The sequence below is a fragment of the Sander lucioperca genome, chromosome 15 (genome assembly GCF_008315115.2).
Source record: "Sander lucioperca isolate FBNREF2018 chromosome 15, SLUC_FBN_1.2, whole genome shotgun sequence".
In the NCBI taxonomy this organism is placed as follows: domain Eukaryota; kingdom Metazoa; phylum Chordata; class Actinopteri; order Perciformes; family Percidae; genus Sander; species Sander lucioperca.
The window spans coordinates 247,069-264,897 of record NC_050187.1 but is presented as its reverse complement, the minus strand read 5'-3'; the positions used below and the strand labels follow the sequence as shown (position 1 = coordinate 264,897).

The 17,829-nt window shown below is 40.9% G+C and overlaps 1 protein-coding gene across 1 annotated transcript in view; it reads left to right on the top strand.

Moving 5' to 3' along the window:
- The window catches only part of ttc27 (tetratricopeptide repeat domain 27), a 115,866-nt gene that overhangs the window by 71,623 nt on the left and 26,414 nt on the right, over positions 1 to 17,829 (top strand). The window contains exon 10 of the mRNA XM_031299979.2: positions 16,085 to 16,198. Within this exon, the coding sequence (XP_031155839.1) occupies positions 16,085 to 16,198 (114 nt within the window). The remainder of the gene's footprint in view (positions 1 to 16,084; positions 16,199 to 17,829) is intronic.

Below are 17,829 nucleotides of genomic sequence, written 5' to 3'. Positions count from 1 at the left end.
CATAACACATATAATTCTTGAGCGACAGATGCCAAAAAATCCGAGGCCGGTATGGCTGCAGCCTGGAGCGTCCCATGTCAAGCCGTCCCATCTCATGCCGTCTCGTCTCATGCCGAGGCGTGTCCAACGGTAAGTTCAGAGGGTCAAAAATACGAAATCAAATTGTTTTCCAGATGGAGATACGGGTAAGTTCATGGGCATCAGTTTGGTTTGAAATGTGTTGGTGACAGAGACGCAAATTTGGAAGTACATTTCCAGAAGTGCTGGGTACAATGACGCATTAGGTTTTTTTTTCTCTTTCGAGCAGGTCACGTTTGAAAGACGCTGTCCTGTAGCTAATGAATAAAAACGTGGTTTAATGTACGTAAACAATGCTCAATGATTACCAAATGTCTCTCTCATATTGCTCCTCATAACCACTGAAAACTGTCAAAAAATCGAACCCAAACTCCCAATTATTATGGACGTTATCTGACATCTGACGCGTTTCTGCTTCACATTTTCAGCAGGGCAGCGGAGCGGCTGTGGGTTGACTCCCCACGGTTCTCATGGGCTTTATAAGTCATAACGTGAAAAAGCTTAATGTGGTTTAATGTACCTAAACAACGATCAATCATCACCACATTTCTGGTTCGATTTTTTGACAGTTTTCAGTGGTTATGAGGAGCAATATGAGAGAGACATTTGGTAATCATTGTTTAGGTACAAGCTTTTTCCTCGCCATAGGCGCCAATGAAGAAGAAAATGTTAATGTGAGAACTTAATCGTTGGATTTCAATTAACATTTTCTTCCTCATTGGCGCCTATGGCGAGGAAAAAGCTTGTACCTAAACAATGATTACCAAATGTCTCTCTCATATTGCTCCTCATAACCACTGAAAACTGTCAAAAAATCTAACACACCTCGGCATGAGACGAGACGGCATGAGACGGGACGGCTTGACATGGGACGCTCCAGGCTCCAGCCATACCCGCCTCGAGAGAATGCAGCTTTAAGGAGTCTCCCCCTGCTGGAAGTTAGAGAGAATGCAGGTTTAAAGGGGTGATAGAATGATTATATAGGGTATTTTACACTGTTCCTTAAGGTCTCCTAATAGGGTATGTAACATTGGTTGAGCTGAAAATGGCCCGAGTGCTGTTCTGTGCAAGTGCATCTCGCTGCAGCCTGCGGGAAGGTGGGGCGTCAAGCCACGCCCACATCCAAGTCAGCCATTTGTCTTTGCCTACGTCACTCCCGAGCCCCCAGGAAGAGCCACCATGGGCTTAGCGGATAACGGTGGTACTGCACCCCATGGCCCAGAAAGACTTTTCACATAGACTTTGCATGGCGAAAGAAACTTCTATATTTCAGCGGATAATTTTTTTGGGGGTACATCTACTTACCAGCCCGAACAATTAAAGGGTCCTTGTTTAAAACGTCACGTTTTTAACATTTTTAACATTCACTAGTAGCCGAATCCAGAGTTATTAAACTAGGTATGACGAACGCGCATAATGGACACGAGGAGAGCCGCGGGACTGCGCCCGCCCGCTCACACGTTCTCCCGAGGTCCTGTAGCTAGCTGTAATAATGGATATAGCTAATGGTTGTAATTCACCATGTGTTCTATTAATACGTCCATGGTATTATCTTATGATACACCCGAGGGATGTATGAATGCTGTAAAGCCTGTAACGTTGATGTAACGTCATGTATGAAGCGTTTCCCAAACTAGCGGGGCTATCGGCTAATAGCTATTAGCGGTAGCTAGCATGGCTGTATTAAGATCTATACATAGCTAGCTATATGCCTACATAATGTTACTACAGACATAGTGATTACATCGCTGTGGTTCTCTCAGCTGTAAAGCTTGTAACGTGGATGAGGGATGAAGCCATGGATGAGCTCTGTTCACCAAACTGCAGGCTAACTAGCGCTAGCTAGTAGCTAGCTAGTAGCACGACATAATGATTAAATCTCCTTGGTTGTCTAAATACATCCATCGTTTATTTAGATAAACATGTAAACGATCAGGAACAACAAAAACCTGTACTGTTACAACAAAAACGCACCAACAACAAACTGTTGCTGGTGCGCATGTCCATCGTGACGTCATGGGCCAGTCAATGCGGAAGATCCAAGCTCCATGTTTGCTTTATGCGCTTTTGAGCAACTCTCATTGGAATTAACGAGGCTTCCCACTGAACACTGTATCCAGTTCTCTTAATACATCCATGGTCACGCCCCATACACTCGAACGGACCAAGACAGCCTGGTAGCATTTTTTACTATGAAGGAAATGATTTGGATAAATGCCATGTTTTCATTTTGAATCTTTTAATTTTATTTGGAAAATTTTATATCCATAAATGTAAATGGTCTGAAAGAAAACCGAAAATTCACCAATTTAAAAATGACATGAAATTATATTTTGAAACTTTAAAAGGACTGACATCCGGACTCTGAACATTTACAATACCTTACAACCTCTTTAATGTAAATTTCATTCAAATTTGAAAAATGGGTCATTTTAAAGCTTGATGACAATGTGTTCAAATGGAAAACGAGCCATATTTCATTTAACTTTCATATTAACAGCAAGAATTCAGTCTCCATTACAACCAAATGTACAAAGGGGCGATTCAGTAGAATTCACAATCATGTGAGATGCTCCTCAGATATTCGGCTTCACTCAATGACCTGCACAGTAACACACCTAATATATAATCTAAGTATTTCAAAAGGTCGAACACACATACAGATGTCTATACAGTAAAATCGCTACGTGATTACCGTTATATCCGAGGGTTGAAGTTGCATTTTAACGGGGCAGTGCAAGTTGCGGCTGTGGTTTAGCTGAAGCTAACGCCGCTTCACATTACAATATAAAAGGTGTTGACCGTTTACTTTGCTAGCACGCAAACAGTTAACTTACATGTCTACGTGCATGTTAGCAAACTACACCAAGACACAAATACCGAGGAATATTGATAGAAAGCAGGGGAAACTAGTACTTTCATACTTTTTAGCATTGGCTAATTAGCAACCTGCCTGCAATTAGATGTTAGCTTCCGAGCTAGTTAGCAGCTAGCCCCAGAAGCTCATGAAAACAAGGCTTTCACCGGAGCAGTCTTACGTCATTTCCGAACCACTCTTTTCGTTTCAAAATCAAAAATCAAATGAACGAAAAAGTACACCGGCCCAATTACAGTTCACTGTTGTTGCATGAAATGTTTGTTTAGCCTACATCAGTTTCTATCATCTAATGGGAATCAAGAGGCTATATCAGCTTCGCCACCAGGCTGTCTTGGTCCGTTCGAGCATATGGGGAGTGACGTAGGCAAAAAAATAATGGCTGACTTGGATGTGGGCCTTCCCGCAGGCTGCAGCGAGGGGCTCCTCGTTCTGTGGGCCCTTAACTACCGTGTGAATATCGGCCTATTTGTAACAAGAGCTTTTCTTCCAAATATGGCATGCTCATGAATATTTAGATGAGCTGTGCGCTGATTGGTTTGAGCGAACCACATACACATACATTGGAGACGAGACAGCAGGTGGAAACTTTTAGCTGTACGCCATTAGCAACATGTGCTGAGGGTTAGCACAATAAACTGATTGGCGTGCGAGTCAAATTTAATGGTGGAGCTGGAAGAGCTGCCTGCAGGTTCCTGGTCAGCTACAACAGCTGCAGAGACAGAGTTGTGTAGAAGACGAGGACGGTGTGTCGGCGTTGCACCACTGTTGTAGGGGATGAGGTCAAGGAAAATATTCATGACACAATCATAATGGTCTCATGACAGCCAATGTAAGAACCAACCACTTAATGACAGTTTAATATAATGTTAACTTATAAAGCTAGATAGTTTCTTAAAGTTTGATAATTAGGCCTGCTATGACATTTATGGCTTTATGTTGTTCAGGCTAATGGCACAGACATCTCAAACAATGCTAACTTGGCAATAAAAATATCATGTCAGTGTCATGTCAGTCTTATGCACACCCCTTCAAATAAAGTGTTACCGCATGTATGATCTTACCTAATGAATGTATTTAAAATGAGAGAGAGAGAGAGGGAGAGAGATGCACCTTGTCACTTCTTCTCAATGAATAAATGATGTATTGGTTCAACGTCAATCCAACTTTTTGGTGTGAAGAACTTCGTAGTAAAAGTAAAACATAAAATAGCAATTCTTTTTGAAAGATTGGTGCGGTCCAGCCCATATAAATTGTAATATCCCCACTGGTGATTAATAAACAGTATACATTATTTGTTATTATTATACATTATTTCAGAAACACTGAAAAATAATTCCTATGTCCTGTATTTTGGTCTGTAAGTCCAGCTTGTTTAATCATCCATATTTTAGCTAATGATGCTATCTATTATCCATATCAATAAAAAGAATTTGGCCTGTTTTATGCTCATCACTTTCTGAAAAGTTGGACCGTAGTTATCATGCGTCCTTCCAGCTGGGAGCTCAGTTTGATCAATGAACTGGCAGTGTTTGTTGTATTGTTCCTGCAAAGGATAAAAGGCTGCAGGCAGCTGCTGGCTCTGTGAGCAGGCATCTTCCCAGCCTACATGTAGATCCAGGAATCTGCAGGCTGGTTAGATGGTTGTCACATGTCTAGCTGTCTTCATCGATCCATGACAACTGTCGCTTTCCTGGACAACTTTCTGGACCTAGTGCTGATGTGTCCGTTATTACCCGAGCTTTTCACTCATACAGCAACAGTCGTCGGTTACAGTTTAAAAAGACATTGTCTATATGATCCTTAACCATTAATATGAAAATGAATCAGCTTACAGTATGTCATCATCAAGGAAATATCTAACTGCCAAACAGTTATGGACCAGCTCTTGTTATAGGGAAAAGGTTTGACAGTTAATAGGTTGAGTGTAGCCTAGCATTGCCAGACCTTACCCCACAGCGCTCCGGACGCAGTGATGGCTGCTGTGCAAATAGTCTCAGGAAGGAACTGGTTTTGGTGGAACATTTGCACCCTGCAAAAGAAAACTCCACATCCAATATTAAAAGAAGTTAACTGTTGACACAATCCAGTAATGTGAGCTATTTAAATGAGCTGATACATGGTTACACCTCATTGGCTCTTACCAGTGTATCTCTGTGTGTACTTCGTCCACAGCAATCCCACCAATCAGTCCCAAAACCTCCCAGTTAGAGAGGAAATGTCCTAAACATATTCTTAGTAAATCTTTACAATCATTCCCTGAAGGAACCAAGCAGACCTGACTTGTTGCACCATCCAAATGTTCTTCAAAACTTGCCATTTTCAGCGTGTAGCTCGAAGTTTGTTGTTGTTTCCCACAGTAAACGGCAACACGCAAAGAGCAGAATGCGAGGGACAGCTTCCGTTGTCCTGCAATTATTCAATAAATGTACTTCCATTGATCCAGACTGGGCAGAGTGCACAGGGTTCAATCAGCAAGTCAAGTGAATTTTATTTATACAGTGCAAAATCACAGAAGTCACTTTTTTAACATAGACCCAACATTCACCCATGAGCAAGTGCTTGGTGATGGCGGCAGGTAAAATCTCCCCTTAACGGGAAAATACCTCGAGCAGAACCGGGCTCTATGTGGCTGGCCATCTGCTTTAACCAGCAAAGGGTTCAGTCAGTGAAGAAAATGGGCTACTACAGCTGATCAGCACACCACCTGCAAAAAATAGGTAAAAACTAATATAAAATGATTAAACCATCATCATTCAGTATATATATTTCAAATATAATAATAAAATTAATGATGTCTTTGTTTTTACTTGTTTTTGGCAGTAAAAGTTAAATATCCCTATTGACCAAAAAGTAAACATCCATATGCTGCTGGAGGGCAAACAGAGGATTCAGTGATCCCACTTATGTCCAGGTCCCACCTTAAGACCAATAGGCATTACCGTACAGCATATCCTCACAGGTCTCATCTGTCTGACTGTCTATCTGTCTGATCCCTGTCCACAGCCTGATTGGCTCATAAATCAGGACTGAGATGAAGGACCATGTCCATTGTAAAGGAAAAATATGGATTTTGGAAATCCCAAGTCAGAAAGAAAGTATAAGAAGCTAGGAAGGTTAATTTATTGCCCTGGCGTTGTTGTGGCTGGTATATATGGTAAATCTATGGTCAGTCCAGCTTCGCTTTCCTTCCAATTTGGCAGTATGTTATTGTATCATATGTATGTTATGATATATAGAAATTCAAAGCAGTTGAACACAGCATTTGAAAACAGAAGTATTCAGTTCTCAAATGTATTAGTATTGTCTATGTTTAAGTGTACTTGTACATTGAAATGTTAGTTGCAAAACATTGTACTGTAAATACTCCCAAAAAGTGTGTATTCAAATAATGACCTAGTCACAACTAATGGAAATGGTCAGCGCAAACAAATTCAGGCCAGTTGCTTATAAAGGCCAGGTAAAAAGCATTAATAGTTATTTAATAATTACCTCTTTTTGCCATTGCTTCAAAGCCTTTGTCAATAAAACGTAACCTTCTCTGCATGTATTTCAAATTAAAAGTCAACAAATAAAGTGATGGATTGTGCCATTTAAGTTGCTTAAAGGCGTTTAACCTACTATAATGACCCACATGGTTAATTCAGCACTGAGTCCATCAGTACAACACAGTCCATTTTTCTTTTCTAACATAATTACTGTTTTATTCACTAATTATTTCCATTTGTTTCTACGTTGCAGTTTTTTTTGCTATTAACTCACCATCAATGAAACTCAATACTTCAGATCTGTCCCATTTAAAGTATATCATGATAGGGAGGAGTTATGCACTTTGAGCCACTGGGGGGCTTTAAATGGGAAACATTTGTAATGGAAGTGTTGGCGGGAGCTCATAAGTGATTGGGGTGTTCTGTTGTGTCTCTGGTGCTTCCACACACATACAAACTTTGAAAAAAATCCATCCATGGTGTTTAGAGTGAGATACGGTTCCTGAATGTGTCCTGCCTTCAGTCTCTGGGTGAGCTGGTCAAAATCAGCACGGCTTGTGACGTCACAAGCCGAAACGAGCAGGCTAACCGCAACCATTAGCTCGTAGCGTTAGCATGCGCCCTCATTTAGAAGTCTCCCAGCTAATCCTGCCTTGTCACTGACCGAAGTTGTAGAAACAGCCTTTCTTTTACTGTCTATGGAGCTAGCTAGCTGACATGATCTACATCTGAGCTACTGGGCATGTGCGAGTGCAATCAAAGATAGTCCAGAAGAAGAAAAGAGGTCTCACTCTGTAGCTAAAACAGAGACCAGCTGAAAAGAGGATCTGCAGCAGTGAGAGAGAGCGGTGCAGTACAACAAAAATATGGTGTTTTTTGAAAATTAAACCATGTAAACCTATTCTGGTACAACCTTAAAATACAATTATGAACCTGAAAATGAGCATAATATGGCTGCTTTAAGACTACCACAGTAGAGGTAAATAAAGGCCCAAATCACTATTTGTACGGTATTCTGCAGATGATGACAAATGAGATGGTACATCATCTCTGTATTCCATTGAAAACTCACAGCCAAGTCACAAATTGTTGCACTGTTGTTCCCACCTGACACAGCTTGCCATGTCTCCTCTGTGCCAGCTCAGCTCAGTGCACACTGTGCAGCCAGTCTGGATGCCTCTCACTTCTGCTCAGTTTTGATCACCATAGCCAGCACCTCACAACAAATAAGTTCTCACCCTGCCAAGTCAAGTCTGCTACCAAACAAAACTGTCTCTAGGGCTGTAAGGGTTTGTGTATTTGTAGTGAACCATCACAGCACGGGGGTCGCAGTCAAGTGCACCGAATACACAGTAAGTAGATTAATGTAATGTGGAACCAACGTTCAGAAATGCGAGTTCTGCCAGAAGCTTTTAGCTGCACGTCGTTAGCAACATGTGCTGAGTTTAGCACAAGTGGATTGGCGTGCGAGTCAGTCACTTTGGCTAGTGCAAATGAAATAATGGAGCTGGAAGACCTGCCAAATGCTACCTCAGTACCCAGCAAGAGGATTTTGTCTGTCTTTGAGACTTGCAGAACTGTCTGTTTGAAATAAATAAATAAGAAATGCATCCTTGACTCCTAAACTTGGGTAGAAGCTGAACCGTGACTTTTGTGTACTGTTACACCCCTAGTCTTCTCTAAACTGAGTCACTAAGGGATGGTGGCTGAAGTTTAACACTCAGGCCACCAATGTTGTGTCCAACATGAAAATATACCTTATATCATATTCAATATCTCCAGGACCTAGCAGTACCCTCCGCTACTGTATGGTCGAGAAGGCTGGGTCATGACCGAAAGAACTAGATTGCGGCTGCAAGCTGCCAAAATGGGTTTGTTCAGGAGGGTGGCTGGTATCTCCCTTAGAGATAGAAGCTCAGTCATTGTGAGGTACTCGGAGTAGAGCAGCTGCTCCTTTGCATGGAAAGGAGCCAGCTGAGGTGGTTCAGCATCTGGTAAGGAAGCCCCCTGGGCCCCTCCCTAGGGTGGTTTTGCCAGGCTCGTCCAGCTGGGGAGGCCTCTGGGAAAGACCTAGGAATAGGTGGAGATATTATATCTCCATCCTGACCTGAGTCCTTACCCCCAAGTGAAGGAGTACAAGTACCAGGGGTCTTGTATGCGAGTGATGGGACAATGGAGCGGGAGAGTCGTAGCAGCGGAGGCGGTATTGCATTTTCTGTACTGCACCATTGTGACAAAAAGAGAGCTGAGCCAGAAGGCAAAAAAGATTTATTACAAACTTAAATATATTGCGAGCAGGGAGTGAACTAGATCCAAAAGGTGGGGAACTGAAGTTGGGAATCCAGCATTAGAGATGGCACGCTTTATCCATGAAAGTGTATGGATTTTTCTGGGGAAAAATAGTTCTAAATAGTATATATAATTTATAAATAATTTGCCTGATTACCATGACTTGGAAGAACAATTAAAAAGTTAATTTAAATGTGCCACCTATTACTAAAACTACTAAAATGGGGACGTCACGTCACAGATGTCATTGCATCACAGTTTAACTATAATGGGTTCTTTCCAGAGGGCAAGAACAGTATTTAAATCCAAGCTGGAGTGAGTGCATGCCTTTAGGAGCAGCACATAATTGCCATCTGGGCCAGTGGATTTCTTAGTGCATGTATGTTTAAGAATGGACTGAATCCTGGGTCAACTGCAATACTACAACTTGTATCAGTACATTACATTATTACAAAAAAAAAAAAAATCATGGAAAAAGTCATTCTGTTCGTTTGCTTTTTCCAGATCATCAGTAATAAGGCGCTTCTTAGTTGTGTTCATGTCGGTTATTGCCTTCACAGAGTCCCACAGCTTTCTAGAGTACATTGACGTTGAACATTCTGCTCTAAAATGTCCTTGTGATGCTTCCTGGCATCCCTCAACCTCTGGTTGAGTTCCTTTTGCACCATTTTTACACCCGTCATTATTTTTTAAAGCTATCTTTTTCCTGTTGATACAGTCCTTTACACTCTTAGCTACATAAAGCTTATTGTTAGGGTACACTATTATTTTTTTTGGTAACCACACTGTGTTCAGTGGCCACATCAATCTCCAGATTATAAAATATGTCCCAGTTTGTGCAGAGGAAGGATCCTTTAAGTGTCTCCATGCGATCTCTATCCCATACAGTCACTGTCTTGGTCTGGGGTTTACTCCTTTTAAGAACAGCCTTGTAGGTAGGAATTAGCTGGACAGTGTTATAGTCAGAATTTGACAGAGGGGGCTTTGGTTTTGCAGTGTAAGCATTTGTTATGTTTCCATAACATTTATCTAAAGCTTTGTTGTCGCCAACAACAGTCCAGGGAGGAATAGTTCCAGTTTGCAGTCGTTCAAATCCCCTAACATGAAAATAGAGGTTCTGGGTGTGCGTTGCAATTGTTGGTGAACACAGTCTGCTATTCTAGTTGCAGCTTTTGCTGCGTTCCCCCTGGGGGTAATGTACACCGCACAGATTAAAACATTTCGAAACTCCCGAGCAGGGGTGCCGTATAGGGGGGGAATGCTAGGACAATTCCAAGGGCCCATGACTGACAGGGGCCCCAAAAAATAGGTAAAAACTAATATAAAATGATTAAACCATCATCATTCAGTATATATATTTCAAATATAATAATAAAATTAATGATGTCTTTGTTTTTACTTGTTTTTGGCAGTAAAAGTTAAATATCCCTATTGACCAAAAAGTAAACATCCATATTGACCGACCACCCCCCTGTATCTGCATGAGATGGTTTGGTCCTGCCTTAGAGCACTCAGTGACGGTGTTTAGTTGCAGTCAGTAGAACTACAGTGACCACAATGTTACCAAGAAACGTTAAATCAAAATCTGGTTTTCAAAAATGAAAAAGAGAGGAAAGACAAAGGAAAGGGTGTCAAACTGTAACCCAGTTTTTCACCAAGAAAGGTGGGTAGCCTATAGTCTGTGAGTGGTATTAACCTGTTGGCTTAATGTCCATAGTGAAATAAGCTAGCTAGCTACAGACTAGTGTTAGCCTACATTTAATGACCATTTAATCAGTGCAGGGAAACGTTTAGCAAGATATTCATATTAAATCATTGTCCCTGCCCCTTTTAGCAGACTTAACAACAGATGAGTCAGCAGCAGCCCAGTCTCCCCCTAACTCTGCCCCTCCCTGTCCCAGTGAAGAAGGTGAGAACATTGTGGTCAATGACATGCCAGTTAGCATCATAGCAGGGAGTCTGTGGGGATTTCTCTCTCTCTTGCTCTTTTTACCATTACAAAAAAGAAAATGAAATACTTATTAATGACAGAAATTCAACCATATTAATAACAATTATTTTCTCACATAATGATCATTATAAAATAAAAAAAACAACAACCTACTGTCTGCTGGACAGTTGGAAACAGTGAGTAGCTTACCTGAGCCTGCATGTAAGACACAGACAATATTAACTGTATTCAACTACAAGAAGCAAGACATTTGCAAGCCTTTTAATTAGAGTTATGTAAAGCTTTTGATGGGACAGTTAAGTCCTAGAGATGTGGTGACAACAGCTGTGCAGAGGGGGCCCAATTAGATGTTTTGTCATGGGGCCCAAAATTCCTGGCGGCGCCCCTGCTCCCGAGAAAGGTAGAAGGGTCTCAGTGACGGACCCAATAGTTCCATGTCAGCTGTGCATACTGTCTCCCTCCCAGTGTAGTAGCTACACCAGCTGTCATTCAGAAACAGACAGAGCTAACCCCCTGGGCTCTTCCCTGATAGTGCTGTTCTGTTCGCCCGTATGAGAGAGAAACCGTCGAGCTTGATGAGAGAGTCTGAAATATCCTGATGGAGCCAAGTCTCCATATAGCTAAACCCCATATAGCTTGATTCCCTGTATTCCCAGCACACCTTGGTGTTGACATGGTCTTACGTATCATACACGTACAGGGCAGCGGTGGTCTGTTTCCTCGTTGTCAGAGGCGCTGCCGTATTCCCCTTCTACTGCCTCTCCTGCGTTTTCTGCCTCTTGCCGGTTGTTACATCCTGGGGGAGACCAGCAGGAGGAATTGTTCTCATGAAATCAATCAGTGCCAGAAGTAGTCCTCGTATATACGTCGCTATGGTGTTTAGCCCAGCTTACACTTGTTGCAGTCACACGACACAGACCAATAAAAGTTAGACAATAAAAAAAACGATAAAAAAAGTCATATACGTGCCAGCAGCACTAGTCTGGGTCGGCAGCAGAGCAGGCCACCAGTCAGATGTGCTTATATTGTATTACAATATGGTAGACAACAATAAGTCCCAAGCTCTCTATCCCAAGTACAGTCAACATTTCCATAATTTTGAAACCCAACCACAAGACTTTGCAAATGGATTAAAAAATCTAAAGGATGTTCAGTCAGAAGACTGCCATGTAGGCCTGTCGCGATAGTCAATAAATCAATTAATCGCACGATAAAAAAAATGTGCTCGATAATTTTTCCGGCTGCGATAATTTCCATTTGCATGCTTGTTTGTTTTCATTCTCTCTCGCTCTCTCTCTCTCTACCAAAGAGACTGGAGGACCACTCTCGGTTCCTAGAGTAGTTGGAGCGGGGTTTTCCGCAGCACTTTGCAGTTAAGGCACCGTCAAAGTGCGTGTGTGTGTGTGTGTGTGCGTGCGTGCGTGCGTGCGTGCGTGCGTGCGTGTGTGCCGCCGCCCCCCCCCCGCGAAGCTCCGACCTGCAGAGGAGCAGAAGAAAGTATAGCTGCACCTTCGCCAAAATGAAGACCGAAAAACATTTCCTCGCCATGTGGCAGATAGTCACATAGAAATTGATAGATATAATGTATTATTTAAATTTAATATTTAGTGTTTAATAAATAATTGTTAAATGCAGTACAGAGTCTGTAGTCTATCACAAACACTCGACTAATGCTGCAAACATTTGACAGCCAGTATGAATTACCTGGGAGAACATACGTGTCACAGACGGCAATTCCACAACTGTCCAACAGCGTGGAAGACGACATACTAAAGGAGATCAAAGACATATTGTGGATATTTAAAATGTCTTCCAGTTCCAGTGTTAAATATTCTTTAGAAATAAAAGTTTATTGATCTTTGAAAAGGTGTACCTGCATTATTATGTCATTATCATTATATTAGATGAAATTGTTTTGTTTATCGCAATTTCTGGGACAATTTATCGTCCAGCAAAATGTGTTATCGTTACAGGCCTACTGCCATGGTGCACCATATGTCCTGAGAGATCTTAATTGTAAATATAAGAACTAAGAGGACCGTGGTTAATATTAAACTGAGATGTGATTTCTGAAACAATAACAAACCGCTATTCCCCCCAAAATATCCTTTAGTGTGTAAATGCCCCGGCTGGACCAGGAAAATGGCTTCCTAACTGATTGAAAGTGATAATTATTCCCAAAAGGTGTGTGTGGATATATGGCGTTTTTAATGGCTTTCAACAGCATTCCAGACTTTAAGGGACAAACACTTCCTGATCTAAGTTGGAGGTTCTTATGATCTGTGCCTGCGTATGCCCGATCCTGAAGCCTGTATGGAGGGACCTTGCATTCTTTCAAATTTTCTCCATGCTGTTTTAGAATCATGGTGAAATTGTATCTAAAACCCCCTTAACTGAAAAGCCCCAAAAATAAAGAGTGGATGGTCAGTGCAACTAACTGATGGCTGGTTACTTTAATTGAGCACGGCAGAAAATAATCCATCCTAATAATAAAAATATGAAGTCAATTTTAGTTTCTATCACACTACTGTACAAAAAGAAATTCTCTACTATTTTCATTGCTTTTGAAATGACCTCATTGTTTGTGTTAACAGGCGCATGACAAATGCTTGGTGTGCCTTATCATTTGATTTGAGTCGCTCAGTGATTGATGATGCTAGAGGAATAACTGTCTAATTGGGACAATTTACTGTTGAACTAATGACTCCAGCAAGACTCGCTAAGCATTCACAAACATCATCAGTGTTTGTTCATCTCCCCTAAAACCATGCATCAAATTAAGTGCATATTCCCATGGTGATGAATGTACTGTAGATAGAAAGCCATTGTTGTATAACTTGTTCTAATTAAAGTGAGCCAAAACCTGAGCTCATATAAACAGTGAGAGTGCTCTACCCTGGTGTCTACCTGCCAGGAGATCAGCGTGATATCCCTTTAATCAACTTATCTGAAGCTGTTCCACTAAGCCTCCCCAGCTATTATACAGCACATTATCACCACAGCACACAGGGGTGTCAGGCTGTACAGTAGTAGGTTTTAACAATCAGGTGATCTTATCACCTAAGATGACTTCTCACTATAGAGCACAGCAAACAGTGGGCCCTGTGTTGTTTTAGATGTGGGGAGGGAGAATAAAAGGGAACTTAGGTCTTGTGTATCAGTCTATCCTGTTGCTAAACCAAAATCGGTGTACTGCCAATTAAGATCTGGATCAGAGGAGTTCATGTAACATGGTTATTTACCATGGCTGTTGATATGTCTTCATCTTTGTACTACATGTGTAATTGTTGTGTAGCTCTGTGTGTGTTTTTCTTTTTATTTCTTCCTGTGAGCGGAGCTTTTCAGGAACGCAAAATGTATTTCAGTGCGAACTGAAACTATTGAACTATTGTGTGTATTGTTTTCCATCAGGTTTCAAGACCTCTACAGTTTGTCACTGTTTTTTCTTTTTTGCCTACAGAGGGTTAACAATGGTAGTAAGTGCAGTGGAAGTTCTCTCTTCTCATGCAGTAGTGTAAACTAGCAGGATAATGAAGAGACTCTACATTTAAAGGGGCATACTGAAATGAATACACTTATGGAATTCATTCAAAATGCAGTGTCTGTGTGGAAGCTAAATATGGAGTTGTGCAATAGGAAAAGCTAAAAACTCTCCTGTGACACTCCCAAGTTGCCAATGTGGAATACAGACTGATTAAGTAAATTCTGGAATAGTGGTTTATTTACCACAACAGCAGGAGTTACCTGAGCCTTTCTATTTCTACTGTTCCTTGGTTAATGCAAGCCCAATACTTCGTCCATGTTTCTGTCGTCTTGATAAATATAATATTAATATAATGTACATTTCCACAGCACTAATTTAGTCAGTAATACTTAAAGATTACCAAAGTGGTTTTCGGTTTAGAAGCCTTTATTGGTGATTAGGTGACTCCGTTAAAGTCATCCCCCGCTGCATGTACGGTCCAGAGACAGCAAGAGTGGAGCACAGATGCGGTGAATCAGAAACGCTGACCAATCAGAGCAGACTGGCCTTCTTAAAGAGACAGGTGCTCCAACAGAGCGTCTCAGACAGGAGCAGCAGCCATGGTTAGGATGAGAAAAATAGTGTTTTTTTTAACATTAAAGCATGTAAACATTCATGTTCTAGTATGAAGCTGAAAATAGAATAGGTCACCTTTAGCAATGAACTCTATCAGCAGTGATTTTGTTGCTGCTGTTTACATTCCTAATTATGCAAATAAAAAATAAAAAATGCCCTACAGGAATGCACTACTGTTTAAGTGTTTTATTTGCAAAATAAGATTTTAGGGGGAAAAACTCACCTTATTTGCATATTTATTTTGGACCAAAAGTATTGAAATTGTGGATTTTGTTTGTCAGCTTTCCGATTATCAGAAAAGCATACTGTTTATTTTTTAAGAAGATATGTGTGTCTTTAGGAGGGGGGGTCGTGGCCCCTGTCTCCTGAATTGCTGCTCATTCTGGTTAATCATGCTGGCAGCGTTTAGTTTGTCACACTTTGTAGTACTTATGTCATGATTCTGTTAATAAAACCCAACATTGCCTGCACACATTAAAAATCGTTCAGCAGCTCAAAGTGTATTAAGGATATAAGGACCCCCTCGAAAACGAGATGCTACATCTCAAGGTGTTATTCCTAATAAAGAATTTCAAATGTATTACTAAAAGTGGAAATACCATTCCTGGTAGGCTTTTATTATGAAACATTTTGCAGGAAGTAGTACTAAACATTGAGGGTATCTTAACAGCAATCAAAAAACCTGCTAAGTGGAACAAAATAGAAATATTTGTACGTAGTACATTTCTGTTGCTGTACTGGTAGAATTAGTGCTGTGTAAATTAGGGATCGGCCGATACTGTTTTTTCTAGGCTGATACCGATTATTAGTAGTTAATGAAACTGATAACCGATATATGGAACCGATATGCACTTACAGTGAACATGAAAATCTTTGTCAAAATTAAGATTTTAGAATGTTACAAACTCCAACACAAAACTGTGTTTAAAGGCTTTAAGCAATTATTTAATAAATGAGAAACTTTCAACATAATCCCCAGTAACAGAGAGTCAGATAGTGTTGTGGGGGGGACATGAAGTCAGACTCAGTGGTGAGTGAAACCAGAGCAGAGGGACAGACACAGAGCTGTAGCCGAGCCAAAGTACAACACTTTTTAATTAATTCACTTTATCTGTCATCAGGCAAATACAACGCTGATACAGATCATCTGCAAAACGGCAGATAATCAGCCAGGGCCAATAATTGGTCTATCCCTAGTCAAAATGTATATATTCTATACATGTCCTATTAGTTGTGCATTTTGAATGATTTAGTGCTATCTAAAGGATGATCATACTCATTGTCCCTCTCATGTCTGTCTGCAGTGTATTCTGTCTCAGCCTAAATTCTGGGCTGTAGAAGTCTCCGCGCTTTGCCTCCGGACCAAACTGGAGAAAGGGAGCTCCCGTTGTGTTGAGAGAGCCATGATGCAAACCCAGGTAAGATGGTTTCTATATTCATCACGAGGCCAACCTGGCCTGGGAGCTAGATGAATGTGTTTGATTTGCTCTGGCAGATATGTCCGGCCCCCCTTTCGGTAAGTCAGATTTCCAGCCGCCTTGGGCAGACCAATCACAGCCGGTTATCTAATATGAGGCCAGATTAAGATGATGACTGACAGAGCATCACCTGTAGGTCCGTCCAGTAGGGCTGTTTAATAATCAAACTTTAATCATGATTTTGATTTCACATTACGTTTTGCAAGTATACTATTATTTTGTCTTGTGTTCTGAATAAAAAAAAACAGGAAATTTCACAGTTCAAGGTGTTTTCAGTTTCATAAAGGCAACATCTTTCCAAAAGTCAGTGAGTAATCGCGTTAAATAATCGTGAATTCAATATTGACCAAAATAATTGTAATTATGATTTTTTTTCCATAATGGAGCAGGCTCCAGAGACTCAGGGAAGGATTGTGAGTGAGTTCTGTCTCTGTGTGTCAGTTAGAGTAGTGCGTAGGTAAGAGACGCATGCTGAGGGACAAAGTGTGGGGTTGGGAATGAGATCACTGCTCAGTGAAACATAAAGGTAGAACTTAGAATGGGAGTTGGCAGAGTGACGATGTTCCTGACCTGTAGGAAGTCCGCTCATGTTTGTTGAGGGAAGTTGGGTTGTTAGGTCAGTAGGCTGTATCCAACGGTCAGAAACGCTGAGGTGAAATATGGAGGTATTAATTTCAGAATAGGCGTATTAATGGTAGCCCACTGCGAAGACATGCTTGACTGAGAACCGTGAAACCCTGAAGCCCCGCAGCTGCACACAGGTCTTTTCTCACCCTTTATTGTCCGGTGATTAGTTTCATTCATATTTATTAATAACCAACGCTGTCCAAACTGCTCTAAATTCCAAATGCCAAGTTCATTGGGTACTCAGCAATACACCAACCAAGTATGAAGTAGATCAGATGAACGCTTCTCGAGATATTTAATGGACACACACACACAGAAGGTCCTCGATTCATAGTCAGGTAATTATGTCGAAAAAATCTACAACTGTTCATCAGATGTGCAATAGAGTCAGAAAAATATGTTCTAAAAAACTGTTGTTTTCTCTTTCCAAACAACCCTAAGCACAAACAAATCCATCGATCCACCACAGCTCCAAATAACAGCTTTTAAAAAACCTAATACAGACGTGATTATGAGATAAGGAAAAAGCCAGGCAAGAGCTTCTAAGACTCAAACCACTGGCTGGAACAAAGTTGCTGTGCTCATGCTGAAATGAATAAATGAAGCAAGGATTGTGCTTGTTTTTTTACTCAAACATTTCAGACTTGAGGCTAGGTACTGAGAGTAAAATTGTGAGCAATAGATGTCATTTTCTTAGACGTACTTTATGTAGTTGGAGTGCTTTCCTATGAAAGGTTCAGGTTTATTTAACAAATGAAACGCACTCCATGTTTTTTTGTCAATACCAACAAAAATATCACGTAAAATGAAATACACCATACATCAGCATAATGCTGTATGCAGTATGGTTTGACTAATTGTTAATCCCAAGCTATAGTGCATAGTGTCTGTCGCCCCCATAAGGAATTCTAAGTAATTACAACAACACTGTTGGCACATCCACA